Below are 27,739 nucleotides of genomic sequence, written 5' to 3'. Positions count from 1 at the left end.
CTCTAACTTGGTTCTACTCAGGCACACTTTGCACAACGCAAGAACGCGCTTATTAGAACGTGCTTTCTGAGCAGTTGACGTTGAACTATATCTATGGGACTCTTTTTGACAGTATGGTAAAAAGCTATCTTTTATTTTTATCCTCAAGAAATCTGGTACGGTCTTAAGATGATAAAAAAAATATATAAGAAAAAGCGTTACTCTTTCTGGCATTCATACAGGAGGTGTTAAGATGTTCAAACACCAAATAGCTATGACAAGGCATTACGTCTGCATGAGCTACACATAGAGGCAGCCTCTGTTATGGCTTTGTCTCACCGGTGCTGTAGACCAAAGAACGCCAAAAGGTGAACAACACAAGGACGATGCAGTGTTAATGTTTGGTGGTGGTAATGGAACACGCACACACCAACGCCGGTTAACTCCCATTACTTACACCCCTAGCCGGGGTCCCTCTAGAGGGGAGGGGGATGTGGTGCTGGGATCCCACAGAACTTTTGCCCCTCGGTGGAAAATGGTATAAAAGGCGGGAGCTTGAGAGCTTAGGGGCATATTCTTGTTTTTTTCGGTAAAGTCACGTAGAAGTGAAACAATAAAATAATTAAAATATAAAACAAAATTATCACGACGTTTCGACTGCAACACAAGCAATCATCATCAGGTGTGAAAACCACAGCAAGAAAATTTGCTGTGGTTTTCACAAAAAAATATATATATTTGTATTATTTTATTGTTTCCCTTCTACGTGACTTTACCGAAGGAACCAAGAATATGAATCCCTGCAGTCACGAAAGCTTTAAATAAATAAAAAAGCTTAGGGGCAGTTGGGAACGAATCAAGAAGAAGAAGAACCAATTACAGGGAATGGTGGGTTTTTGGATCGAGAATTGTAGGATATCTGCTGAAACCCTTATTAAATTTGAAATACGGCAACGAACGAAAAACTATGAAAATACAGAATACATAACCGAAGTTACGGGTACCGATAGCGCGATAATTGTAATTCGTAAAATGTTATAAATGTTTTCATGATTGCGAAAAATAATATTTCCGCTGCAAGCTTACCAGAAAGTCAAAGCAGCTGTTTGCGACATCTGCCTGGAGGTAATCTGGCCATGCGTTTAGATTATTTAGATTGTTTTCCTGCGATACATTTCCACGTGGTAATCCACTTTGTTGAGGGGGGGGGGGGGGGGCATTGTCCGGGGTGCCGCGGTGGCTAGGAGACGTTGACTACCTCGCCTGGTATACAGATAGTTGTGGGCTCGATCTGGACCGACGCCTGTGTATTTGGAGTTTGAATGTCTCTCGCGTGGATTTTTCTACGGGCCCTCCCGATTTTCCCACTCCACATACATTTAGAATGAACATCACCACGCGTTGAGAGTTATTTGGCTGCTGCTATAAATGTCCACGCGACGACAAGCCACTTCGTTGGGCTGTCATTCGTGATGGCCAGGTCGCTCCTGAAAAAAGAGCTACATAACTCAGTGGGGCCTCACCTGATAAAATATAAAAAAAATAGTTTAGTTTTATTTGTATATATGGTTTGTTTACCTTTCTAATACTTTGCACTCCTGTATCGTGTGTTTGCATCGTTTATTCTTGTAACGTTCTGACCCGCCTGTGAAAAAGAGCTTTATAGCTCATCGGATTCCTCCAGGATAGATTAATATTCTGATTCTGATCAGATTAACAAGTTGAAGGTGTCTGCGAGTGTGACGTCACGCTTTTGTGACGTACGCCTTTGGCGATGGCGTCACTTTTTTTATTTCGACGTCACGGGGTGAGTGGAGGAGGGGGGAGGTGGTGTGACGTCAATTTACCGCTCAAAACGAATTGGTGGTTGACGTCACCGCGCAGTGTTGACCGCTGGGTGACGTCACGCCCTCCATCCCGCCTACCTCCGCCGCCGCCTCTATCGCCTCCTCGTCGTTAACTTCACTTTAAATTCCACCCCCTCCCCAACACCGGCGGAGCCATGAGGGACGTGACCGCCTTCCTCAAGCAGCAGCAGTGCAAGAGCGCCCCGGAGCTCGCGGCCGAGTGGCAGAGGCTGGAGGAGCTCTACAACAAGAAGTGAGCGTTTCGCGCACGCCCGCTGGGCGCTTTTTCCTTTGCCGCTGAGTCACCTCGGCCGCCTAGGCCTCAGCCTCGGCCTCGCCTGGTTGCCTTGGCCCGGGACCGCGAGGCGCGCGTCCCGCATGGGAGGGTCAGGCGAGGCCGGGGTCGCATGTCGGGGCCCCGTTGCGTGGTGGAGGCCTAGTTGAGTTGAGTTAAAACTCGGCGGGTAGAGACGCAGTGAATGAACGATGGGAGGCCACTCTGGCATTGTCGGTGTTATTCTACAAACACCGGCGCGCCTGTATCGGCCTGCAAGACGCGAGGTTGAAACAGCAACAACCAACAACAACCAACCAACCATGACGCGTCACAATTGAGGTGCCGCATCTGCTGTGTCGCTCTGTACTTGTACAGCCCGTAGCAACATGGACCAGCAGTCGAATCTATATTCTGTCAAAACTTGTAACGTTACTGTGTCTATACACCGTCGGCACGCTGTGTTTTATGTTTCGGCATCTTGTGCTGTTGCAGTCGTATTGCTCATTCGCCGTGGCGCTGTCATTGTGGTGGCGAGTCTTATCGGTTGTATAAAGTTCATTCGCACCATGATAGAGGTTTTTTTTGGGGGCGTTAGATCCCGTAAAAATATTAAACCCGCCGCCACTGCAAATTAGTAAGGGGTTTGCCACGCAAACAGAACATGCCAATTCCTTACTAGTACAGCAATACCGGTGTGTTGGAACGTAAATCCATAACATTTACAATTTGAGTCCGACGTTTCGCCAGCAATTGCAACTAGCTTCATCGGGTTTAATGACACATTTTATATTTACGCGATATACCCCCCAAAAAAACCCTCCTTGGTCGCAAAAAGCTACGTGTTTAACTGTTCTTTTGCACCGTACGTAGCCAACCGTGCTAATAGGAGGTGCGGGAGAAAGGACGGCAAACTAAACACCAAAAAACAGTTCTAAAGAAGTGAGTTTTCAGTCTAGACGATTCATTAAAAGTGCATAGCTCCGTTGGCTTACTAATATCTGAAGAGCGTTCCAGACGGCCCAAGAAACGGTTCGTGTCGTGGTTTGCTGTGTGAGCCATTGGAGGCTTTTCAGGGGGTAGCCTATGAAATATCCGACATCCATAAAGGTTTTTTTTTAGTTAGATCGCGCAAATATACTATAAATGTGTCGTTAACCCACCACCACCTGACAGCCAGTCAATAAGATGTTTGCACGTAAACAAGACGTGCCAATTCGTGACTAGTATAGCACACCGGTATATTGTGGAGAGTAAACCCACGACATTTACAATTCGAGTACGACATTTCGCCGGTGATTACAGCCAGCTTCATCAGGCGATTTGCCGGTATTGAGAAGTCCTATTTTAGTCTTGCATTATTTGAAAAAGTGCAGACTCACAGTTCTGGTGGATGATATTTGCATTGAATGAGAGGCATCCTACTGTGCCTTTTTGCAATATTGACGCTGTTGAGTATTAAATGTCCCTTTTTTGTTTGCTGTGTGTATTTAGACTCTGGCATCAACTCACACTGCATATTACCACGTTTGTGCAGCATCCCAGTTTTTCTGAAGGCGATGGCTTGCTCAAGGTATGAAAGACACACCACTTCGGATTTGTCCATGTACCCTTACAAATTAATCAACGTATTTCAGACCCATGCTGATTTAACCATGAGATAGCTCCTTTAAAAGGTGCCAAGTATAGGTGATTAATATTGATTTATAAGGTTCACGAAACTTGCAAGGGTCTTTAATTTATGTCAGTCTAATATATTTTATTATTGTTAAATATAAGCCAAATGAGTGAACAAATTTGTACACACAAGAAATGAAAAATAAAATAGAACCCACAATAATGACTCAGTAAAAACTATACAGAAAAAGGGGGTGTATCTGTGAAGCATTGTATCTAGTCCATAAAAAAACAGGGAAGGGGAGGGGAATAAGCAACAACAACAAACCAAACATGATGTTCGCAGCAGTGTCAGTCTGGTTGTTACGTGTCACTCATAAGCATGATATGTGATTTGTTACAAACGTAATGTATTTTTGTTATTAATCTCGCCATGTCTTACCACCAGTAACATGTTTATCCAGTGTCGGGCGCCTGATGGTGATGTGGCCCAGTCTGTAGCCCTGGCAATGTCCTCCATGGTGCACAGCTCCTGTCGGAGAAAACCGATCAATTGCTAGCTGCTCCTCGGTCTGTGTGTCACTCACGGTTATGTGTGTGTCAATGTCGTGAGGGTGGCCCCACCACGTCTGAAGTGACATGTCTACCATCTTGTGCACTCTTTCCCCCATCATAAGCCACTTCTTGAGCTATCATTTGTGTGTAGGTCGCTTCTGAAAAGAAGCTTATAGCGCAGTGGGCTTTACCTCGTTAAATAAAAATAGTTAGTTTTGGTGATTTGCTTACCTTTCCTATACTTTACACTCCTATTGTATTTGTGTATTGTTTGTTGTAACTTTGTGGCCTGCCCGTACTGGGCATTTATGAAAAAGAGCTTGATAGCTCATTGGGTTCCTCCAGTATAAATAAAGATTCTGGTTCTGACAGCCACAGTCTCCTATGACCTGTCCAGGTAACTTTGTTCAGTTAAGTCTTTTGTAAGTTGTTAAGTCTTCTGTACAAGTGCTTCATGTTACCTTTGTTACAGTGTGAACAATCCTTCCATGGTTTGTCAGCAAAACTGGTTGGGCTGAGCCCCACTTTTCGTATATATCTAAACAAATGCATGCTGTCTTCTTTTTTTGTTTATACAGATGTATGAAAACTTTCTGTGTGACTTTGAACACAGGTAAGCCTTGTCGTAATGTGCATAAATAATTGCCAATTAATATGAAGTCATAATTCGTCTATTAAAATGTGTGCACTCTCATGTTGATTTTTTTCCCTTTTGCAAACTTTCTGTGCTGTCTAAAGAGTAAACCCACTGTCCCTGGTGGAGATCATACTGCACATCATCAAGCAGATCACTGGTAAGTCATGGTCACACACGCGTAGAACCACGTGTTTACCATACACTCTGTGCTCTTCTATTTACGCAGAAAACATTAGAAAAGATTCACCGAGTCTGTAGACTCTTTTGAGGGGACCCTTCATTGTGGTGCTTAGTCAGTGCTACGTAAAGTATGACTCGTGCCTCAACACACAAAGCACCACCTGTGAGGAGTTAATAAAACAAATACAATGTAGCTGAGGCAGCAGCCTTCCTGCTCTTCTCCACAGTGCTGGATTACAAGTGTGCTCCGGGCAGTCGTGGATGGCTATACCACATGGCCTGTAATCCAGCACTGCGGAGACGAGGGTTGGTGGATCGCACAAATGTTGTGAGACTCCCTTCCTGTGGGTGTGGAGGGGCCGTACCCAGGCTTGCCTGGAGAAGAACGTGCAGCAAGTGTGTAAAAAAAAAATCTCCATGTGTGGGGTTTCTCCAGGTTCTCTGGTTTCTTTCCACATGTCAACACTAAATAATTGGCTGATAACACCTTCGTATAAGAGTATAGAGTGAGGTTTCAAAAGCGCTATTTAACCCTTTCCCGTTCCTAGACATCTGCAAGTTGCAGGGTGGGGGTCCCGTGAATTTTAATAAATTATTAAAACTTTCGTGACTGCATAAAATTACTCATTGTTTTTTTTCGGTAAAGTCACGTATGTAGAAATACAATAAAAGTATACTAAAACAAAACAATCACGACGTAAATTTTATTTAGAGAGGCGTAGCGCCATTGTTTTCAAAGACATTGGACTCACCGCAGAGAACCGTAGCGATGCAACCGCACAGATAGCTGGCGCCAAACTGTGCTACACGCCCTCCCGCTTTGCCTTGTGGGAGCCTCGGTACGTCAGAGACATACAAGTGAAATTATTTTATTTTTCAGATTGTCTGATGATTTACACGTACATCATCAGATTGGGCAAGGGTTAAACATGAGTAGGGTATCACAGAGGGTATGATATGCGCATTGATAGCAGAAGAAGGAAGGCTACGTTCATTTTTAGGTAAGTTGGACGACACTCCAGGACTGGAAAGGAAGAAGATGAGGTTCTACAAGAACGAGACAGTGGATGGATGTTTTGACATATAGTTCATCATGTGGACATTTATAGCAGCCAAATACTCTGAAACGCATGTATCTATATGTGTAGGGTAAAACCAGAGGACCCGGAGAAAAATCCACACGACCACGAGGAGAGAGAAATGCAGACTCTAAATATACAGGCGTCAGGGTGGGGATCGAATGCATGACCTCCTGCATACCAAGCGAGGGTGTTAACATCTCGCCACCGTGTCACCCCTAACTTACTATAACTAAGTATTAACCAGCGTCCTCGGTGATACCGTGGCAGGGGTTATAACGCCAGTCGCTGCGCCTCCCCGAAACCAGCGTTATAACCGAGGAGCACAATATGCTTTTACCCACAATGCTCCTTGGCAACACATAAGTTTAATTATTGAATTGTTTTTTTGTTAGAGTTTACAGTTCCAAATTCCCCTATATATACAAATGTTGAGAGGTGACAGGCAGTATAAATATCTCATAATTGGGGAGACTGATAGTGAGTTTCATTAGAATATATTACTAGTGATCTTGTTTATGTTAAATGCTTAATGTGCATATATTTTCCTATTTTCAGATCCAAACGAAGCTCTGCAGTTTTTGGAAAAGACAAAGGAAAAGGTGAAATGCGCTTAGGAAATGGGTACATTTCCCTAATCAGATGGGAGTGGGTGATCGCCAATGCACGTGCGCGAATCTTCACTTTGCGCTCATTTATACTATGCGTGCGTGGAAATCCAAATCTCTGTCGGTAGCCACTGGTTTCTGAGCTTTGCCTGGGTCTCTCCGAGGTCAACTTCAGTGCTGGAGAGACAAAATAGTGAATCCCGGAGTTTACAGTTCCAGATTCCCTACATATACAAGTGTAGAGAAGTGACAGTCAGTAGAAATATCTCATGATTGGAGAGACTGATAGTGGATTTAATTATAATGTATTAGTAGTGATCTCTTTATGTTATTTGCTTCATGTGTGTTTGTTAAATGCTTTGTTAAGCTGTGCTGACCTTAATGGTTTGTTACAAACGGCACTTGCTCCAAAAGTGCCTCGGCTGATCGGTGGTTCCCTGTGTTGTCGTGCAAGTCGTTCATTTAAATGATCTGGCTCCTAGAAATTTTAGCATTTTATTTCCAGCCACAGTTTTCAGAATCATATGTTTAAGTGAAAAGGCACCGTATGTCGGACCGTTAGAATTCTCGTAGACTCATCACCCCCTTCCTGTGCTTTGTCGTCGCGCGCAGGTGAAAGGCAATGATGAGGCTGTCATCCTATGCAAGACGTCCATCGGGGTGCTCAAGATGCAGCAGAACGAACTGCAGGACACCAAGGTGCTGGCAACCGCCTCCTGACGTTAGAAGGGATAGGTCGGTGGGCGGCGTATTTGTCGTTTTCAACGGAATGTGGTGGCGTAGATGGGCGTTGCGGTGCACGCCTGTGAAGCGGCGTTCTAAAGGTGGAGGCTGGTGGATTGTGAAAAGATCGTTCTGTCGCTGCGAGGCTCTCAGCCTGCCGGGCTGTGAGGTGCAAGGATAATGGCAGCACGGCAAACGGTCTATGCGGTGGCCGCTCGGTTTTCCTCGAGTTCTTTTCTTGCCACCCACATAGAAAACACTAAGAGTTGGGCGAACATTTATCAGTTGCAGGACCCACCTGAATCTATGTTTCTTCTTGGTGAATGCATAATAAATACACATTCCAGATATAACGTCCTTAACTCCTTTGCATAGGTTATGTGATTTAATGCCTCTGTCCCAAAGGTATGTTTGTAACACATGTTGGTCATATTTTTCCATTAAAAAAAAATGTAAGGTTGTCAGCCCGACTCGTGCATGTGACGTGAATGTGCTGCGTCTGTTTGCGAATCTTTGCCTCAGAAACTGGTGGAGGAGGTGGGGGAGACCCTGGACAGCCTGCCCGGCGTGACGAGTGTGCACAGCCGCTTCTACGACCTGTCAAGCCGCTACTACCAGCTGATGGGCGACCACGCCTCCTACTACAAGGACGCCCTGCGCTACCTGGGTTGCATCGACATCAAGGACATTCTTGGTAATAACCCAACCGGCCCAGTCAGTTGCGGCCTAGCATGAAGGCAACCTGATGTCACCATCTCTCAGAGTCTTACGATTTAACAATCCACCCAGCGCCTGCAGCATGAGCCGATCTTATCGCTTCGTCCCCATGACAGTCATCCTCTTGGGTGTCTTCTTCCCATGAGTGCTCTCTCGGGTGTCCGCAAACCAGGATTGCAAATGACGATGGTGATGACCACTGCCTAGCAGGATTGCTTGACTCCGTTTTACCCTGCCCCGTGAACCAGGTGTTACAGCGTAATTAGACCAAACACCCATGTCTTGCCCTGCGTGTTGCGATGTGTGCAGTGACAGAGCAGCAGGAGAGGGCATTCACTCTCGGCCTGGCCGGGCTTCTCGGGGAGGGAGTGTACAATTTCGGGGAATTGGTAAGCTTCCTCACTTCAGCCATTCGTTACTCAAGGCACGTGTGTAACTGTTTCCTCAATAGGGAAAGCTCCTTTCACGTAGACTTTGGATCCCACATGTTCCATGTTGCTGCCAGACCACCCGACCTACTGCTAAATAAGGGTGGCCGAGATATGTATATATGTAGGTACGTTGGACTCCTTTCTCACCGTACTTAGCCAACCATGGTAATGGGAGGTGTAGAATAAAATGGCAATATAATTTTTTTTTTTTGCCTTTGTCGTTTTGGTGACCCACGTCACTCTTGCAAATGAGCATCATCCTGATGTCTGGAGTTCTCACCAAGTGGCACAAGTAAACTTTAATGTGGCATTGTGTTGCTTGAGTGTAGACTTAGAGTGCTATCCTAAAAAAACAAAGATGGCAAACTTGCCAGTGCTTGTTACCTGTATAAAAGACACCCATAATACCTTACCAAACCCAGCGGTGGGGTGTCCTGTGGTTCTAAGTTTGTATGTTGATATCCTTCTTGGTGTCGACTCAGCCCTATCACATTGTGATTGTCCCAAGTGATGTTATTTCCCCCATCAAAGAAATTTGTAATTTCTGGCACTGGGCACAAGGCCCCAAGTGGACATATGAGCTCCACCCCATTGCCTATACGACTTTTGTTAACCAAGGAATGTCTCGCTGAGTCTTGGGTCTCTTTCATCCGGAGGATCCTGCTCGCACCTCCGATTAGCGCGGTGGGCTTTGTACTGTGCGAAAGAAGTTCAACATACGTACACATGCTTGCTCGGGATGTTCGACCAGTTCTCCAGGTTGAGGTCTTGTAACGTACGAGTCATGTCACGTCAACGAAGCAGGGGCTCGTCCTGAATGCCGCCCCTCTCCGACAGCTCATGCACCCGGTGCTCGAGTCGGTACGCAAGACGGACAAGCAGTGGCTCATCGACACGCTGTACGCCTTCAACAGCGGCAACGTGGAGGAGTTCCAGGCACTGAAGCCCAAGTGGGGCACACAGGTGCGGGATCTTAATCTTTTCTACTTAAACAATTTTTTTTATTTTAGCAGGTAAGGCCCACTGAGCTATGTAGCTCTTTTTCAGAAGTGACCTGGCCACAAATGACAGCTCAACAAAGTGGATTATCACGTGGTAATTTATAGCAGCCAAATACTCTTAATGCATGTTTCTAAATGTGAAGGGAAAAACCCGGAGGACCTGGAGGAAAATCCACAGGACCATGGGGAAAGAGACGCAAATTCCAAGTATACAACAAGCCTCAGGTTTGGGATCGAACCCATGATCTCCTTTATACGAGGCGAGGGAGTTAACATCTCACTACCACGGCGCTCCATGCATCTCTCAACCCGCTCACGTCACCAATCTCTCTCTATCCCCCACCTGCATGGTGGAGCTATAGTAAACTAACGTTTAACAGCACTGTGGTAGGCACCTTCTTAAACAAACCGTATTGCGCGAGAGTGGCAAAACCTTGTACGTAGAAATGAGTTTGAGGCTAACGAAGTGGTTTTCCGCGTTTGCCCCCAGCCTGACCTCGCTGCCAACGAGTCCAAGCTGCTGAAGAAGATACAGCTGCTCTGCATCATGGAGGTGAGTGGTGGGGCAAATGGTGGGGCAAATCGAAAACCCGTTTTGACGGGCGTGGTATCGGTAAATCAAATCACCTCGGAATGCGCCCCGATCTCGTCCCATCTTAGATGCTAACCTGGATCGAATCCAGATAAATGCTTGCATGGGTGATGACCACGCACAACAGTCTGTTATAGGCTGCATGGTGTGCGTGGCAGAGGACGGTGCATCAAAATCCATTGGTATACTGTACCTCTGCTCTCAGCTTTCTGAGTAATATTTCCTCCCACAGGGATGTATGGTCATTGTGAAAAGTCTGGAGACTCCGTAGCTTCCCTGGGTACATAAGCACAATGTATTTGTTGTTATTATTAAGGATCATAATATTCCTTTGGATAGCGCTATGGTTAATAGTCCTCAACAGACATGTTACTTGCTAGGAAGAAGGGCCATTGCCACAAACATCACCTATCTTACATATGAAAGTAATTTTTTGTCTGTGTGTGTCCGTCTGTCTGCCTCTGTGTGGATGCACACTTGCGAAGGATTTGTCTCACAAACCGTGGGGGTTTACGTTTAAAAAAAAAGTAGCCAGGTACCACGCCGTAAGCCCCATGGTGAGCCAGCGCTATTCCGTCAATTTTAAAGTAGTTAAATAAGCTATTTAGCGCTATCCCGTATTATTTAATTATTTCCTCGCGCCGCTCCGTGAGGGCTAAAGCTGCCCGGGGGTTGCCCCTAGCAATGCACGCGAGCCATCGGTGGAGGGGGGGGGGATTTCTCATTCGCGTTCAAAATGCTAAACAAATACAACGCTGAGGTAAATTCTTCAAAGTGTCATGTCCCCCCACCCCAATGTGTGCACTTAGTACTCTCGGGTCGGTAGATACGAATATTATAGCGCTTACGTACTATTATTGTAAAGCGGGCAGGGGGATGGTGGGGGGGTAGCGGCCCAGCCCCCAGCCTGCCAGGTTGCCACCTTGGCCGGCTGGGCAATCTAGGCGAGGTCGTGGGCTCTTCGCGGGACTAGGCCTCACGATGGCACTTTGTCAGGTTAGTAGTTTGTGCTCTAGAGTCGATATATACTGCTATAGAGTCAGCATGTACTACTGTAGTGATAGCAGGTACCACCACAGTCAGTATGCACTGCTGTAATCATTGCAGATACCACCACAGTTTGTATGCACTGCTGTAATCATAGCAGGTACCACCACAGTTTGTATGCGCTGCTGTAATCATAGCAGGTACCACCACAGTTTGTATGCACTGCTGTAATCATAGCAGGTACCACCACAGTTTGTATGCACTGCTGTAATCATAGCAGGTACCATCAGTCAGTATGCACTGCTGTAGTGAAACCAGGTACCATCCACAGTCGGTATGCACTGCTGTAGTTAAAGCAGATACCACCAAAGTCAGTATGCACTGCTGTAGTGATAGTAGATACTGCTATCGAGTTGGTAGTTACTACTATAGTCAGTGGACTATAGTGTCAGCAGATACTACTATAGATTCGATAGATACTACTGTAGGACCAGTAGATACTACTACAGTCAGTAGTTGCTAAAGTCAGTAAATACTACTATACAGTCAGTAGATACTACTGTACAGTCAGTAGATACATCTACAGAGTTAATAGATACTACTTAGTTGTATGTAGGGTGTGTACGTTTGTAACCTATGCGGGGGTAAAAAATATTTTTTAAGGGTGGGGTCGACAATTTTCGGGAATCTTTTATATCAACTATTTACCCCCCACTTTATATAACTTTTTGGACTTCTGCAAGCCTCTTATAATTTTGTTGGTGGAGAAATGGACAAACGGGCCACCGGGCTTTCACGATAGCTTCGTATATGTGTATGTATATGTAATGTTTTTAAGATAAGTTTAGAAATATATTTCTCGCCCGGGCAACACCGGGTACTTCCCTGAGTCTTATATATATATTTTTAAAGGCCACACTGTTATTAACAAACGGGGTTGAGTTTATTTCATAACTGCGCTTGTGCACCACTGTCAACGCAGCAGCATTAGCGGTTAATTCGCTCAAGGCACGTTTAAATTTTGATTTAAAGCTTTCGTGACTGCAGGGATTCATGTTCTTGGTGCTTTCAGTAAAGTCACGTTATATTTTATTGTTTCCCTTCTACGTGACTTTACCGAAAGAACCAAGAATACAAGGCATTTGCAAAATTCTAATCTCAGCCCATTACCAGCACACATTGAGTGACAAGTCAATATTCGTCCTATTATACAGGCTCCTGCTTGTCATAGGTTCGTAGGATTTGCATGACTGGGTTGTGGCCGCTAGTGAGCAGGTAGACCCATTGTTTTACATTGCAGTAGTGGAGAAAATGTAGTTTTTACGTACGGCTGGATGAATAGCAGATTCGTTTAACGGGAAAAGACTTAGATTGATGTGCAGTCGAATTCTTCAGTGCCTCCAGACTTCACGGCGGTTCACAGTGGTCAAGCAGCCTCGTCGTGTTTCCGTAATCGTACATCGGCTTTCTCAGAATTTCTATCGGTGATGGCAGAGGGGGTGGATCTGCCATGGAACGTGCAGATTTAATGTAACGTGGACCATTATGGACTTTCACAAAAGGAAATTGCCCTTTTGTGGGTCCACTTTCACTTGAAGTGGGAGGACCATGCTGGCTGCCTTGCGAGTTGCCTTGCTTGTATTCCCGTGTCTCGTTTTCCAGATGACGTTCACACGGCCGGCAAACAACCGGCAGCTCACGTTCCAGGAAATCTCCACCAAGGCGAAGCTCCCGGTCAACGAGGTATAATGCATCCTCACAGCCCACGTAAAGTCCGTCATTTTCCCATTGATGCTCTGGCTCGGTGTTCTTCATTGCAAGGCCCGTGGGCCACTGGCGGCCCCTGGTGGCGAGATGTTAACTACCTCGCCTGGCATACAGGGGGTCGTGGGTTCTATCCCAACGCCTGTATAAATTTCTACATGATAAGCCACTTCTTTGAGCTATCATTTGTGATAGCCAGGTTGCTTCTGAAAGAGTTATATAGCTCAGTGGGCTTTACCTGGTAAAATTTAAAAGTTTTTTTTTTATCTTACACGCATACACCGATGTCACCAATGCCTTCCTCCCCTCCGCCGTCGCCCGCCACCCTGTGCCAGGTGGAGCTGCTGGTGATGAAAGCCCTGTCGGCCGGCCTGGCCAAGGGCAGCATTGACGAAGTGGACAAGAAGGTGCACATGAACTGGGTGCAGCCGCGCGTGCTCAACCTGCAGCAGGTGACCGCTCTAGGGATCAACACGCACGTTCTTGTACGAGCGCAGTCCTATTGCCAATCCTCTGCTGGATGAGGGCCCTTCCCCCCATGCTGTGTGGGTCATGGTGGGGTTATTACACCAGAATCTGAATATTTATTTGTACTGGACGAATCCGATGAGCTATATAGCTCTTTTTCAGAAATGTCCAGTTCACCAAGTGTCATCACGCTGGTCAGTGCTGGTTGGTGACGGTAGGGGGCACGCACGTATTTGGCTGCTATAATTTTCCACATAAGTCACTTCTTTGAGCTATCATTTGTGGCCAGGTCACTTGTGAAAAAGTGGTGTATCGCTCAGTGGGCCTTACCTGCTAAAGTATATAATAAATATAACGATGGGTGTTACTGTGCGTCCGTTTCCCACAATGCATTGTAAATGCTCGTTTTTTGCTGACGGTATTCCATTCACCGTCCGGGTACTTCCCTGTTTCACGTCACAGATCTGACACATTCTAGGCGATTTGGTCATGGGGCCACCATATGTAATGCCGTGTTGTTAGGCTATTCCTGCAACAACACAGAACACGACTGAAAAGGCCGTGTGGCTCTGTAGCAGAGCTACAGACTCTGGAATTTTAATAAAATGGCAGTTAAAAACTAAGCTGGAGGCCAACTCGGTATACTTTGCCTATGGGGGTGCATAAAGTAAAAGTTGACTGCAAAGTCAACGGTTGACCCCCCCCCCACCCCGAGGATGAGCATCATTCCTAAACTTAGCAGGAACACGCTTGAAATGTCAGAGAAAGTTATTAGATGACACCACTGAGACTCCTGGGTCCAAATTTCAGTAGCCACCCATTACTAAAACTGGCTTCACAAGTGCAACGAGACGGTCTCGGATTGGTCACCAATGACTGCGCAAAAAACACACACCACCACGTTAAATTTGGTTCTGCGCTCAGATTTGGCCCCACTACCGCGTAGACCAGAGGTGACGAAGGTATTTCCGAGGCAGCTCTGTTACTATCCATCTATCGGAGCCGTTCTGACACGAGAGGTTTTGCGCTGCTATGCCTTAAAACGTAAATTGATTAATCTCATTCCACGATGTCCATATCACAATTGGGACAAACGTGAAAACAAAACAGCGTTCACGCAGCCGTCCATTTTCACTCTCTCGGGCCAGCACGACGGGTACTGACGGGGGTGGCGGGGCGGGGTGCGCCGTTGTCGCTTGCTCGGCACAGATCGCGGGGATGAAGGAGAGGCTGGACTCGTGGTGCGACAACGTGAAGAACATGGCTGTACTGGTGGAGGACCGGGCCCACGACATCCTCACCTGAGGCTTCCCCACCGCCCGCGTGAAACGCGACACGACCGTCGCCGCCCAACGGCCCGTCCCGGTCGACGCGCACGCACACACGCACACACACGCACACACACACGCACACACACACACACCCGTGCGTTACCGAGGGGCGACGGGGGGATCTGTGACCCGACGAAGCGACACGAGTAACCTGCACGAAGCTTTGATATTTTACTTACATGGGTCAGCTTGAAGTGCATAATTTGTTGTTCAAACCACAACACACGCGTCACAAATTAGCTCTTCCCTACAAGCACTGGGAGCCGGGTCTGGTAAGAAGATTCCCCCTATATTCCTAATCTTTTCTTAAATCTTGATGCATTTAGCAGATGTATCCACTATCGGCAAACACGTCAAATTCATCTGCAGCTATAACATTTGGTGTTTCTCAAAATAACGCGCTACAGACCATTCACTTTATGCAGCAAGACCTACTGTTGTAACCCCACAAGTGTTTCCATCGCCCCTCACAAGAGTACGTGAATGTGCTGCGTAATCCCCAGCTGCACCAGATGGTCTAACTCAATTGCCAAACGTGTAGGAGAACTCGTGACCCCCTATTGAAGTTTACCGGCCGAACACATTTTTTTCAACGTCAGTCCCTTCGAGAAAGTGTGGTGAGGAGTTGTATGTTCGCGTGCGATGACACAAGGATTGCCACTGTGCAAATTGCGTTTTTGGCTTGTTTTTCAACCGATGGATACCGAGTAAACGTTATTTCATACGGTTGAGCCTCCATTAGTTCTGATTTCATTGGGTTCGCGTTGAGCTTAAACGTTGCAATAGCATTACTATTTTATTTGATGGATTGCCAGTATGTGCATGTTTAAATGCTTTCCAGCTCAGGTTGGAAATGTTTTGCAACAATTAGGGCTTTAAGAGCAAGGCTCTAGAGATGGCAGCTTTCATGAGCACGATATAAAGTGAAACTACAGTAAAACGTAAAATTCTTAACTTAAAGCTTTCATGACTGCAGGAATTCATATTCTTTGGGTCTTTCGGTAAAGTCACGTAGATGGGTTCAAAGAAAATAACCAAAGACTACGACCTTTCGATCGCAACACAAGCGGTCATCATCAGGCTGAAAAGAGAGAAGCTGCTGACGCAGACTCTTTTAAAGGTTTGAATTTGGTGTAGCCCAAGGGTCATAAATGAAGTGGGCGGGGCTCTTGATGTTAATGTGAGAGATGAGCATGTTAATGTAAGCTCTGTGGACGACCTCCATGACGACGGTGCGGAGGTGGCTATGTTAATGTGAGAGAAATTAGCATGTAAGATCGAAGAGCTGCAGCCACGTCGGTGCCCGAAGTGGCTGAGAAGTTGAACCTGTTAATGTAAAATTCATGAAGCCATCCATATTTATAGACACAATTTCAACCGAGAAGATGGGTACAGAGCAATCATTCACCAGTTTAAGTCCAAACTGGCTGATGTCTCCATCCTACCTTCTGATGTTAGTTACTTGCTGCTCTCCGATTTCACATTTACAGGTTAAATTTCTCAGCCACCTCGTGCGCCGAAGTGGTTGCAGCTCTGCGATCTTACATTACTTGTTCATTTCTCTCACATTAACACAGCCACTGCACACTCGTGGAGGTTATCTTATCTGCCATTAACATGCTAATGTATCACATTAACATCAATAGCCCCGCCCACTTCGTTTGACCCTTGGGCTACACCCATTTCAAACCTTTAAAACAGTCTGCGTCAGCAGCTTTCCTCTTTTTTTCAGCCTGATGACCGCTTGTTTTGCGATCGAAACGTCAGTTTTATTTTCTTTGAACCTGACTTTATCGAAAGACCCAAAGAATACAGTATAACATATTCTTGGTTCTTTCGGTAAAGTCCCTTCAACGTGACTTTACCGAAAGACCCAAGAATATGAATCACTGCAGTCACGAAAGCTTTAAATCAACAGTATAACAGGTTTACGCGGCACATTAACTTGCCTGCAACTTCCATCCAGCAATAAACAGGGCATCGAATGCCCGCTATAACCAAATGGAAAGCTTCAAGATGCCAAAGAGATAAGGTCCTTTCTATTTTGAAAGGCAGTGTTGACATCACAAGCAGCACAAGCAGTTGTATTGAACTGGGAAGGCTAAATAGAATGTCAACTGACACTTTAACTGTTTTTCAATTACTCTGGCTCCCTTAAAAATTACACCTGAACCCACCCCCCGAAACACGTGGGAAGAGGTGGGAACCATTTCCAACTTATCTGGTTTGTCAGTAAATAATTGCATGTTGAACTACTTTCACACCACACGTAACCAAACATACTATATTGGTGATTACTTCAGCCAGGGTCTCCTGTGATCCTCTTGATATCCTCACTCTGGTTGCATTGTGTCAGAGCTCATACAGCATACTGACTCAAGGTTTCAAGTGAAGCCACGTGGAAATCATTTCACCTTTATTTTTATACCAAACACCACAGCCAGCACAGGCATACACGATACTTAAAGGAATGCGCATGCACAGGAGGAGGTGTGATGGTTAATAGAGGCGCTGTGGTCTGCCCATGGTGCTCTTGAGGTAGAGCGCACGCACGTTCTGCCAGTTCTTCTTGAGCAGCGACACCAGGAAGTTGATGGCAAGGTGCAGGTTAGACACCAGCTCGTCTTCCGTCATCTTTACATGCCCAACAGCAACCGCCAAGCAAAGCACCTGCAAGAAGCAAGACAAGGAAATCGTATTCCTATTGTAAATATTCGCAGACGCAACCATTTATATTCCCAGCTCCCTGTAGAAAACTACATGTATAGCGAACAAAAATTTAAGGATTTTTTCTTTTTTAAACAAGCCATCTTCCCTTGTATTCAGACGTGAATATGAACCGCACTTTTAGGCTTTAGTTTGTCATTCACAATAGGGGTGAGGAACCATTTATTTAACAACGGAAGAACATGGCTGGCTTACAAATAACTTTGGTGGGCCAACACATGAAAACACCTTGATCATCACTTGACAGAAGTGTCCACGCTAAAATTAGAAAGTGGAAATTTAAAAATATTCGCGTCCAGTATCCAATTAGTGCGGCCAAGGTGATTGCAGTGACGGATAAGCATTGTTTGCAGACTGTTTCGAAGTGTTAGGTCCAGTGACTCGGCCATGCAAAATGAAGTTGTGGGCCATTGGTTCCCCACCTCCTGTGTTATAGCCTTGACAGGCCAGAATGTGTGTTTTGTACCATTGCACAATAAACCTTCAGCTATTTGGCCCCGAGCAGGAAGATAAACACGAGCTGTTTGGCTTGCGGCGTGCGAGCGTGACGACGTACCTTCTTCATCTGGAACTTGATGGTCGACTTCACCTCGTCGACTTTGCTCGCCATGTTTTCGTTGTGGGTGAGCAGAGAAGGGAACTTGCCAGCCTTGTTCAAGCCAGGGCCCAAGATACGAGGGATCTGCTTGATGAGCGACTCGGAGGCGAGGAAGGCGTCGTACTTTTTGGCTGTGGCGATGTAAAGGGTGCAGGAGGGTAGAGAGACGTCGATCGGGATGGGTACAACAGCAATGGCCGTCGCGTGAGGCAGGCACAGGCCTGGTTGCATCTCAATTTCACATTAGCCCATAGGTCAGCGCTCAACAAATGCGATTCCTTTTCCGCCCCCCCATCATGGTTCATCTCTCTGTTTAGCAACGTTCATGGAAATGCAATGGCAGTCACAAAGATCTGCACTGTGGAGTAACGCAAGGGCTAGGCAGTTAAATGGTTTAAACTAGAAACGATTTTTATTTTACCATATTTAGGCCCACTGAGATATATAGCTGTTTTTCAGAAGTGATCCGGCCACAAATGATAGCTCAACAAAGTGACTTATCGTGTGGAAAATGACAGCAGCCAACTAACTCTTAAATGCATGTTTCTAAATGTGGAAGGAAAAACCAGAGGACCGCCGAGAAAAATCCACACGACCACGGGGGGGGAGACACACAAACTCCAAATATACAGCAGGCGTCTGGGTCGGGATCGAACCCAGATGAGAGTTAACATGACCCCACTGTGGCGAGATGTTAACCATGGCAAGTAGCGGCTCAGGGACAAATCCAGGTGTCACGCATAAACATTATTAATCGGGTCTTTAAGTGTAGAAGGTAACGTTCTGAGCTCAGACACCAATGAATGTGCATGAGCAGCCGTTCATTAGTTTTGATTTAATTCAGAATTTCAGCTTTTGAGAGTAAAAAAATAAAAATACAACTTCGGTCAGACCATGATTCAAATATCTATAGCAGGGCAGGTGGGAGAGTGCTTCCCCTGGTGTGGATAAGAGGTCGCTTGAAGTGATCTCATAGTGGTTCTGTGTATTTGTATATACAGCAAAAGCTCTTATCCGACACTTGACCATGCAGAATGGTCTATTGACCGGCGTGTGTCATAGGCGGCAATATAAATCTTCCTTCACGGATGCAGTAAAATTCCAACGGGGCCATTCGGCATCTTGCCGTGCGTTTATCATAGATCCGTTTTTTACGGGAGCTTCAGGACACTGCCGAGCGGTGGCGCTTGCGGCAGTCTGTACATTCAGTACTGTATACTGTACTCTAAATAGCCCCAATGCTTCTCTATAACACTCAGAATGCTCTACAACTAACTGGTGAGGACCTCTGTCGTTAAATTGTAGGCTTAGTTTATTTTACAAGCGTTAAGTGCCTGGAAAACTTGGTGTACCATAAGTATAACTCTTAGATAACCGGCATAGTCGATGAGCCGGCACCCTCCATTCCCCATGGATGCCGGAGATAACAGAGCTTATGCTGTCTGTAGTAGTTATAGACATCACTTTCCGCAAGAGGTTGTCAAACAGGGCCGATGCACTGCTTTGCGAGTTGCGGATTATCACGAAAGCGCAACTTGGAGGGTGGTCAAAACAAAATACAAAGCTCAATATTGAGAGTTCAAACCAATGTGGTTTATGCCTTCCTAACTGCCAAATAGCACAATTATTTCCTATTTGTAACCTAACCACCGTGGAAAGCCATTCCAGTATGTCCGTGTGTTTGGGTACAGCATATTCCCTCGTTATTCACAATAATTGCTATCCGTGACTCCGGCTATCTGCAGATCACATTTGGAATTCTACATGACAGCATCCAGAGTGAGATAAAGTGATGATAAAGTGACGAGAGAGAATGTGATGCGATAAAGTGATGAGAGAAATAGAGATAACTTCTCGAAGCGTTAAAGCATCTGCAGATGTAGGCCAAATTATCTGCGAAAGTTGCTTTTTACGAGCATCTCCAGAACGTATCCCTCGTGAATAAACGAGGGAACACCGTACAGAACCACATCAGAACGAGGTGTACCTAGCTTCTTCACAAGCTTCTTGTTTTTGTTGAGCTTTTTAAGAGCCTCGATGTCCATGTGGGGGATGTTGGCTGCCTCGGCCTCATCACAGTGCTGCTGGTCTCCCAGGAGGCACACGGAGAACTTGGGGCGGGGAGTATTCTTCAGCCTGCAACAGGATCAAAAACAGACTGTCAGCTCGCACGCGGGTGCCAGGGACAAACCGTGACCAAGCCAGCAAGCACTTTCGCCACACCACTTGCAGAGGGACATAATGGGTTTTTGTAAATACGTATTGAGCCAGAGGCTAAAATTATGTTCTCAATACATGCATCGGATTCTGTAAATAATGATCTTCTATTGCACGTATGCCACTTGAGATTTTACATAGCCATGAGATATTCCACACTGCATGACTTAATTCCCATCCCACCTACCCGAGGTTTGATTGGGACTTTTAAAATCACAGGCACTCCCGCAGTGCTCGGACGCCACTCCATTGACATAAAAATGGCAGTGACATCATCAAGTGCAACAAAGCTCTTGAGCTGCCACTTTCATGTGTCGGGGGGCACTCTGGGATAGAGACAACCCCAATGAGGTTATCTGCAAAGAGGTATTCATCTTTTCGAGTTTGCACATTCAAACAACAATCAGTCTTACAGCACAGAAACACTCGCAGATGCCTAGAAAAAAACACCTTCAAGGGATCTAATCAAAGGCATCTTACCAGATCAGCGCAGCTGGCTTCGTCTGCACCTGTGATGGCAGTCGCATCCACCAGCTGAGCTTACCTGTCGGCAGGATCAGCCCGAGGGCCTCTCCCACCTCCCCTGTTATTTTAAGACCCAGGGTGCAGGTCCGTCCGCCCGGACGGGGTCGGACTACCTGTGCACTACTACTCCGGGGTTTCTATGTAGAGCAGTCCCTGACTTGTATGCATTCAATGCTGTGTGATGTACACAACTGTGCGGTGTGCATGTCCCTTGTATGGTTCCTTTGTGAAAAGAGCAAGTTTCAAGCATTGGTCCCTTGGGCTAGGCTACATGTTGAGCATTTCTTCTAAATTTAATCAATTGCAGCCAATCAATATTTATAGACTTCAGAGTCAAGTGATTCCAAGTTGAATTATCTTGTCAACATCGTCTTAACAAATTGACTGAATGCCATACGGGAGATGTCGTTACAATCTGCAACACAACCGCCCTATGTAAATGTATGCTTTTCCAAGAGATGTATGCGAACATTCTAATTGTCACCTTTATCTTATATGGAGATATAAAAAATATAGCGTGTATATGCCAAGTAGTGTATTAGTATGAATGCTAGTTCTGCAATGGGATTGGGTGAGTCAGGGACTGCATTGATTTCAAATGTCATTCCAACAGTAGCAATGCGTGTAACCCCGAGAGCAGTAGGTCAGGTTCACAAACTAATCCAAGCAAAGAGCATCGACCTGACGGTTCCGGAAAATCGCTTGTCCTTCTGTGGATCATAGTTCTTCAGGCTGATCTGGAGTTCCACAGTCTCTCGGAACCTGCGGATGGCAAGAGGACAAGCGCGATTAACAAAGCACTCGTTTCTGCGCGTGGCAAATTCCATCAGCACTCCGGTGAAATGATTCAGGGTCAAAACGCGTCACACTCTCAATGAACCCGAGGGGGGAAACTTCACTTACGCAAACCCAATCTTATTTCCCGAGTATTCACTTGCTCGTCATTAATAGATATATAAAAACGATCATTTAACAAGGGCGTAATTTAATCAAAATATTGTTTTTGCATGAAACTTGTAAATACTTCTACAAGGGAGTATTTAATGAGTTTGGAGAGTTTTTTGGTTTGTACTTGTGAACTGCCACTAAGTCCATTAATTATTAATGATAAACACTGCCACCAGTTGCTACTAACATTACTATTGTGAGGTTAAATAAAAAAATGTACCGTCAACTATTACGCCACACCATGCAAAATAAGTTATGCCAAACACATTACAGAAGGACCCTTTAATCCCCAGTGATAGGTAGAGTTAATACAAACAATATAACGATCAGTTAGCCAACAATTCAAGCTACAAATGCATTAAATCGAGCTTATATTCGAATGCAAGGTGCTAGTTCATTGACAGGTTTGTTTGAAAAAGTGTACAAGATTCGGATGGGCTATATCCATGAACATCTCATGAATGCTACACGGGGCAAAACACTAAAGTCTGCCGTTATGAATCCACAATGAAATCTGCGATGCACCAAATCCTATAATGCAATTGCTGAATTCAGTGTGCGCCACCAGGCCCTGCCACTACGGATTAAAGTCAGTACTGATCATGTCACAAACTTGTACATTGGTACCTATGGTATCCATCGTATAGTACGTATTTGTATTCACGACTTCTTTAGTGCAGGCTATTACAAAGGTGCGATGTTTCAGATATGGGTATAGTCCGCCAGAAGAGGCTGATGTTGCCATGCGGTTTTATCCAAACTAATTTGTGGCCAATTAAAGGGGCCCATTTTTCTAAAATCACAGGATCTTTAACGTCCTCTGTGAAGCGGAGAACATGCCGTATTTGTTTTGGGTGCGACGAGCCTAAGGTCCTTTAAATAACAGGGTGCAAAACGCACGGCCGTGTGACCGCCCCATCTCAAGCTCTCAAGTTTAAAGAGGGGCACACTTTGGGAATTTTGGGGCTCCATACAAGGAAGGGGGTGTCACAGACCACGCACCTTTTGCGGTTCTTCTGGGAGCCCAGGAGGAGCTCCCGCACAGCCTCGTGCAGCGTGTCGCGAGAAACCTTGCTGGAAACCAACGCAAGCCCACAAGCACAATCGTTAATGCAAGGCCCCTTATTAACACCAACGTCAAATTCTCTCGAGCTCGTCACACGGTGGCGAGATGTTAACTCCAGCTCGCCTGGTATACAATGTCGTCGGTTCGATCCCTACACCTGTTATTCCCTCTACATTTAGAAACATGCGTTTAGAGTATTTGGCTGCTATAAATGTCCACATGATAAAGCCACTTCGTTGACACGACATCATTGCAACCGAAATTTCCATGACCAAAAAGACGTCACGCGGATGGCTTGTTTAAGGAGACGGATAAGTCCGTTTGTGTATTTCATTCCATTTCTGCTTTGTAAAACGTCTCCTGCAGCATACGCGGTGGTTATACTTCATATTCTGCCTGATTAGTCAGTGGTGGCCAATACACGGCGCGCAATCCACGAGTAGATCGCAACATTTTTTTGTGGATACCAGGACAAAATCAGAACATGGAACTTTCGTTACGGTTAAGCATTTCGAAAATAATTACTTCTTCCCAATAGATGGCGCTGGTACTTTATGTAATGTTAATAACTATACAGTAGATTACAAACTAAGTACTGTAGTGGTAAAGTATTTATAGTTGTTGGTCATAGCTTTTCTGGATTGCGGATACCTTTGAGAAACACGAGATCGGATCACTTCTTGGTGTATCGGTCACCGCTGTAAAAAGTTAGCCCAATTATAACCACTAGACATGTGGCAGGCTTTAAATTACACTTAGAACTGCAGTAAAACTTCTCGGTTAAGTTTTATTCTTCCAAACCTGTCACATCAAAATATGAACTTGAATGATAAAAGCAACATTTAATATCGTATTAATTACACCGTGGTAACACCTATAAGGTTGCACAATCATTAATCATGATCAATCCCGCTGCTCTATTAAGGGGCTCGATGGTTCAATTTGGCCCATCACCCCGACGTGGCCATCCGAACTGGAAGTCCGTCCTGTGCATAACCAAGAACGTAACATTTTCACAATTGGCCTTACGCATAGCGGCAATGCGCAGCTAGCGACTCCACCAGTCGGCGCCTTGACATGACCTCCCGTCCCGCTACCCCCCACTAACAAGAGGGAGCTCCCCATTCAAGCCTTGGGTGGCGTAGTGCTTGCCGCAGCACAACGCCATGTGAACCCAGTCACCAGAGTTCGATTCTCAAACGTGGCGAATGACGCGCGTCTGAGAGGTTCCAGGGATCACGAAACCCGCATTGAATGAGGAATAATGAAATTGGAGGAATATGATGAGCTACAAAGCTCTCTTTCAGGGATGTCCAGTAGATTTCGGATGGGTGCCCCGAGTTATTTGATTTCATCCACCCAACCCTCCATTCTGCCAAAGTCGAATGTAAACGTACGTCAGGTACAGCTATTTAACGTATGGGTCAAAGCACTGTACCCGCATGACCCGACAAAACGTGGGAAAAGGCATCCTGTAGCGGATTGACAAATTTAAAATGTTGTGGGTTTACTCTCCAACACACCGGTGCACTGAACTAGTAACACATGTAGTTTACGTTACAAACCTTACTAATTGGCCGTGTCGGGTCGTGGGTTAACGACACATTTATATGTACGCGATCTAACCCTAAAAAAACCCTTTATTGAAAGGGTTTATGTGTACTGCTGTGTGGCCTAGGGCCCACCATGATTATTGGGTGTGTGGCCTAGGGCCCACCATGAAACTATGGCCGCTGTACTCCACAATTAACGAGAGGCCCCGGCCGCGTAACACCGAGTGTCCGATTTGTTTTTGTTAAACAGCCACATTTACCAAACTAACGATGGCCACTGTTACACGGGGACTTTGCGTGAAACACAAGCGGTGCAAACGATGGCTCGGAAGCCGCGTAAGGCGAGGATGGCGAGCGATTGGAGACGCGTACCTCATGGTGCCGCGCCGCCTCGCTCCGTCGCCGTGAAGGAAAGGGAGAGGGTAGAACCGGAAGAGGGAGACGAGAGGGAGGGACCAAAGGGGAAAGGGGGGGGGCGAAGGAAACCCCCTGCACGGAAATGACGCAATGATGTTCGTACGTCAAGGCGTTACTGGCCGACGTGATTGCGTCATCACGCAACGCAGCCACACCCGCTCGCCGCGACGTGACGTCACGAGCGGTTTTGCGTTGACTTTTTTTTTTAGAGCGAACGCGACCCGACGTCATTTTTGGCAATGCGTCATACCTCAATGACGACAAGGAACGCCGATATCGGAATGAGGAATCGTGATTCATACTCGAGGAATCCGATGAGCTATGAAGCTCTTTTCACAGTGCAACGTAGAGGAAATGTAAGCAGGGCGAGTTGGCCGAGTGCTCTTTCCCCACTGGCGCGGACCAGAGGTTGGCAGTGATGCGCAGGTACAATTGTAGCGAAACACAATCATGAACATATTGCCTCGTGTAGAAAGGTAATTGAGGGGCCACGGTATATGATAAATGGGATGTGGCACCACAGCAGGGAACTTGTTGTCAACCCACACGGTGTACTCCGTATTCTTGTACAGGGAAATTGGAGTTTTCAGGTCCATGCAGCGTACACCCGTTTCAATTCGGGGCAGATGCAATAATTGTCTATTCGTGTATCTCCCTTGTGATGGTGACTTTGTAGGATGAACGTTGAGATTTAAAAGGTGGCACGGGGTGACCAATAAGGTCTGGATTGGCCTGTAACAAGGTAGGCACCGATAAGGGGTTGACAGGTATGGGGATGAGACTTCCCGACTCGGTAGAAATAATATCATTACATTATTCTGAATGTGAATACCAACGACAACCACTGGGTGGACAGAGCCACCCTCTCCCTCGTCCTTCGGGGTCATCCATTTAGTATGTACGCATGGGGGAGGGGGTTAACCCAAATGCGCACGCTTGTGTATGGGGGGTCTACTGACAATACACGCATAGGAAACGGGGGTGGGGGGGGTGAAGCCTCGATAACAATTTGTCTACATTGGCCTTCAAATTAGTTAGTCCGACGGTGGACTGTTTGCCTAAACACGTTAATATGATTAATCTTTGATAGTTTCTGCGTTGATTAAATATCGGCCGTTCTATAGTATTCGGGGGGGTGGGGGTGGGTGAGCGTCAAGCGTACGTACCCAGGTTGGGGGGGGGGGTGAAGTCTTGACAGATGTTTGCGGACCTACTCAATGGATGGCCCCTTACAGCTCGTGCCCGTGACGCGGGGTATGATGATCAGCGAACAGCCACGAGGCTGTCAGTTGCGGCAGTTCAGAATCAGAATGTTTATGTAGACTGCAGGAGGAATCTGAAGCTCTCTTTCACCGACGTCCAGTCGGGGCGGGTAAGAACGTTACAACAAACAATACAAACCATGATAGTGCAAAGTACAATAATAAATAACAATAAAGGTAAATCACCCAAACACAAAACTAAAACATCCCCATCATAACAGGCAAAGCCCACTGAGCTATTAACTTATTTTTCAGAAGCGACCTGGCCGCAAATGATACCTCAACAAAGTGGCCCACCATTTAGACATTTACAGCAGCAAAATCACCTCAATGCATGCTTCTATTTGTGGAGGGGGGAAACCCCGAAGGACCCTGATAAAAAAATAAAATCCACGCGACCACAGGGAGAGAGACATGCAAACTCCAAATATACAGCAGCAGGCGCCAGGGTCGAGATGGCACCAACGACCTCCTTTCATTTTGATTTAAAGCTTTCGTGACTGCAGTAATTCATATTCTTAGCTCTTTCGGTAAAGTCACGTTGAAGGGAAACAATAAAATAAATTTTATTAAGAATATGACCTCCTTTCAGTGACGTGCGGCGAGGTCAATGGCTGGGGAGGCACTGGCTAGTGTCAGAGCCAGATTCACACACCGAGCGGGGCGTGGCCTCACGGAGCGGGGCGTGTCCTCACGGAGGGGGGCGTGTTAGACACGTCACCCTCAGTGAGGCAGATGTGATAGCTGCCTCCCATGGTGCTTTTTCATTGCCGTTTCATGACGAGACCAGCGAGCCTAAATATCTTTATACACACACGTGAAATAAGTTACCTGGAGTATGGAAGGCGAGGACATGAAATGAAGGGGTCTACAAACATTACATTGGTGACACACTGAGATAGTAACAGGCACGCGCTTATTGCCCGCGCTCCATCCAGTTACTGAGGGGTTGCGCAATCAGAGGGGAGGCTGAGCTCGTCGCTGCCTCACCTCTCGTCTCTCCCTGAATTTGCAGCGGAGCTCCGCAAATTTGACGATTTTGACTCTAAAAATGATTGGAATCGTACAGAAATGACATTGATAACACAGATCAGTGGAAAATTATTATTTCTTTGATTCTTTTTTTCTTTTCGTAGCAGCTATTTTCTTATGGAGTGTGACGGGTGAGGCTCTGCCTTCCCCTGACCGCACGTGTCTGCCTCCTTTGTACCAGGCGAGGGAGTTGAATATCAGGCAGATAGAAAGGAGTGAAATGGCAGCTGGCGTGAAGCCTGAAGAGGAGAAGGAGTGACCGGGTTGTTGAGAGCTCCGTATGAAGTTGAGAGAATAAATAGGAAGCTACTCTAAGAGTGCAAGTAAGCACGTCTCCGATTGTTGCAATTGTTGGAGCAGTCTATGGTTTATTGTTACGTTATCCATTTGGGTTCAAACATACACGACTGTCAGTCTTGACGTTACACAATTAACAAACACATTCGTCAGTAACACACTGTGGCATTATAGGAAAATAATACGTAGTACTCGACGTTTCGGGCAATGGCCCTTCTTGCGTAGCACTTGCGAGCTGCCGTCTCCACGCTGCGCCGAAACCCCAACGTCGTTCGAAGCGAAAATGACGTCACAACGCAAGCCATGC

The 27,739-nt window shown here is 46.1% G+C and overlaps 2 protein-coding genes across 3 annotated transcripts; one reads left to right on the top strand and one right to left on the bottom strand.

Moving 5' to 3' along the window:
• Positions 1 to 1,869: 1,869 nt before the first annotated feature.
• PSMD13 (proteasome 26S subunit, non-ATPase 13) lies at positions 1,870 to 14,902 on the top strand. The gene is made up of 13 exons (XM_032959852.2): positions 1,870 to 2,079; positions 3,595 to 3,673; positions 4,851 to 4,885; positions 5,011 to 5,066; positions 6,727 to 6,770; positions 7,389 to 7,475; positions 8,022 to 8,193; positions 8,526 to 8,605; positions 9,485 to 9,610; positions 10,139 to 10,201; positions 12,890 to 12,970; positions 13,327 to 13,443; positions 14,669 to 14,902. The coding sequence occupies exons 1-13, from the start codon at positions 1,982 to 1,984 to the stop codon at positions 14,762 to 14,764; spliced, it is 1,134 nt and encodes a 377-aa protein (XP_032815743.1). The 5' UTR covers positions 1,870 to 1,981; the 3' UTR covers positions 14,765 to 14,902.
• Positions 14,903 to 17,189: 2,287 nt separating this feature from the next.
• RPL10A (ribosomal protein L10a) lies at positions 17,190 to 24,908 on the bottom strand. Of its 2 annotated transcripts, XM_032959851.2 has the most exons (6): positions 24,797 to 24,908; positions 22,808 to 22,879; positions 21,539 to 21,619; positions 20,103 to 20,251; positions 18,074 to 18,246; positions 17,190 to 17,460 (listed from the first exon to the last, which is right to left on the bottom strand). In XM_032959851.2, exons 1-6 carry the CDS (start codon positions 24,799 to 24,801, stop codon positions 17,290 to 17,292), a joined length of 651 nt encoding a protein of 216 aa, XP_032815742.1. In that variant the 5' UTR covers positions 24,802 to 24,908; the 3' UTR covers positions 17,190 to 17,289. The 2 variants fall into 2 exon arrangements, with proteins under 2 accessions (XP_032815742.1, XP_075925501.1); XM_076069386.1 differs by lacking the exons at positions 21,539 to 21,619; positions 22,808 to 22,879; positions 24,797 to 24,908 and adding an exon at positions 20,813 to 21,123.
• Between the last annotated feature and the right edge of the window lie 2,831 nt (positions 24,909 to 27,739).

The sequence above is a fragment of the Petromyzon marinus genome, chromosome 24 (genome assembly GCF_048934315.1).
Source record: "Petromyzon marinus isolate PM22_M1 ecotype Great Lakes invasive population chromosome 24, UKy_Petmar_22M1.pri1.0, whole genome shotgun sequence".
NCBI classification, from domain to species: domain Eukaryota; kingdom Metazoa; phylum Chordata; class Hyperoartia; order Petromyzontiformes; family Petromyzontidae; genus Petromyzon; species Petromyzon marinus.
Note: the sequence above shows the minus strand (reverse complement) of the source record. Positions and strands in the feature narration are given on the sequence as shown.

Bases quoted from the DNA above. Each gene is read 5' to 3' on its own strand.
- PSMD13 (XM_032959852.2), top strand. From the start codon at position 1,982: ATGAGGGACGTGACCGCCTTCCTCAAGCAGCAGCAGTGCAAGAGCGCC. The intron at 6,771-7,388 runs GTGAAATGCGCT...CGTCGCGCGCAG, and splicing joins TGGAAAAGACAAAGGAAAAG to GTGAAAGGCAATGATGAGGC. The intron at 8,606-9,484 runs GTAAGCTTCCTC...CCTCTCCGACAG, and splicing joins TGTACAATTTCGGGGAATTG to CTCATGCACCCGGTGCTCGA.
- RPL10A (XM_032959851.2), bottom strand. The intron at 18,247-20,102 runs GTACACCTCGTT...ACATCGCCACAG, and splicing joins GAAGCTTGTGAAGAAGCTAG to CCAAAAAGTACGACGCCTTC. The intron at 17,461-18,073 runs GTACGTCGTCAC...TGCTTCTTGCAG, and splicing joins TCAAGTTCCAGATGAAGAAG to GTGCTTTGCTTGGCGGTTGC.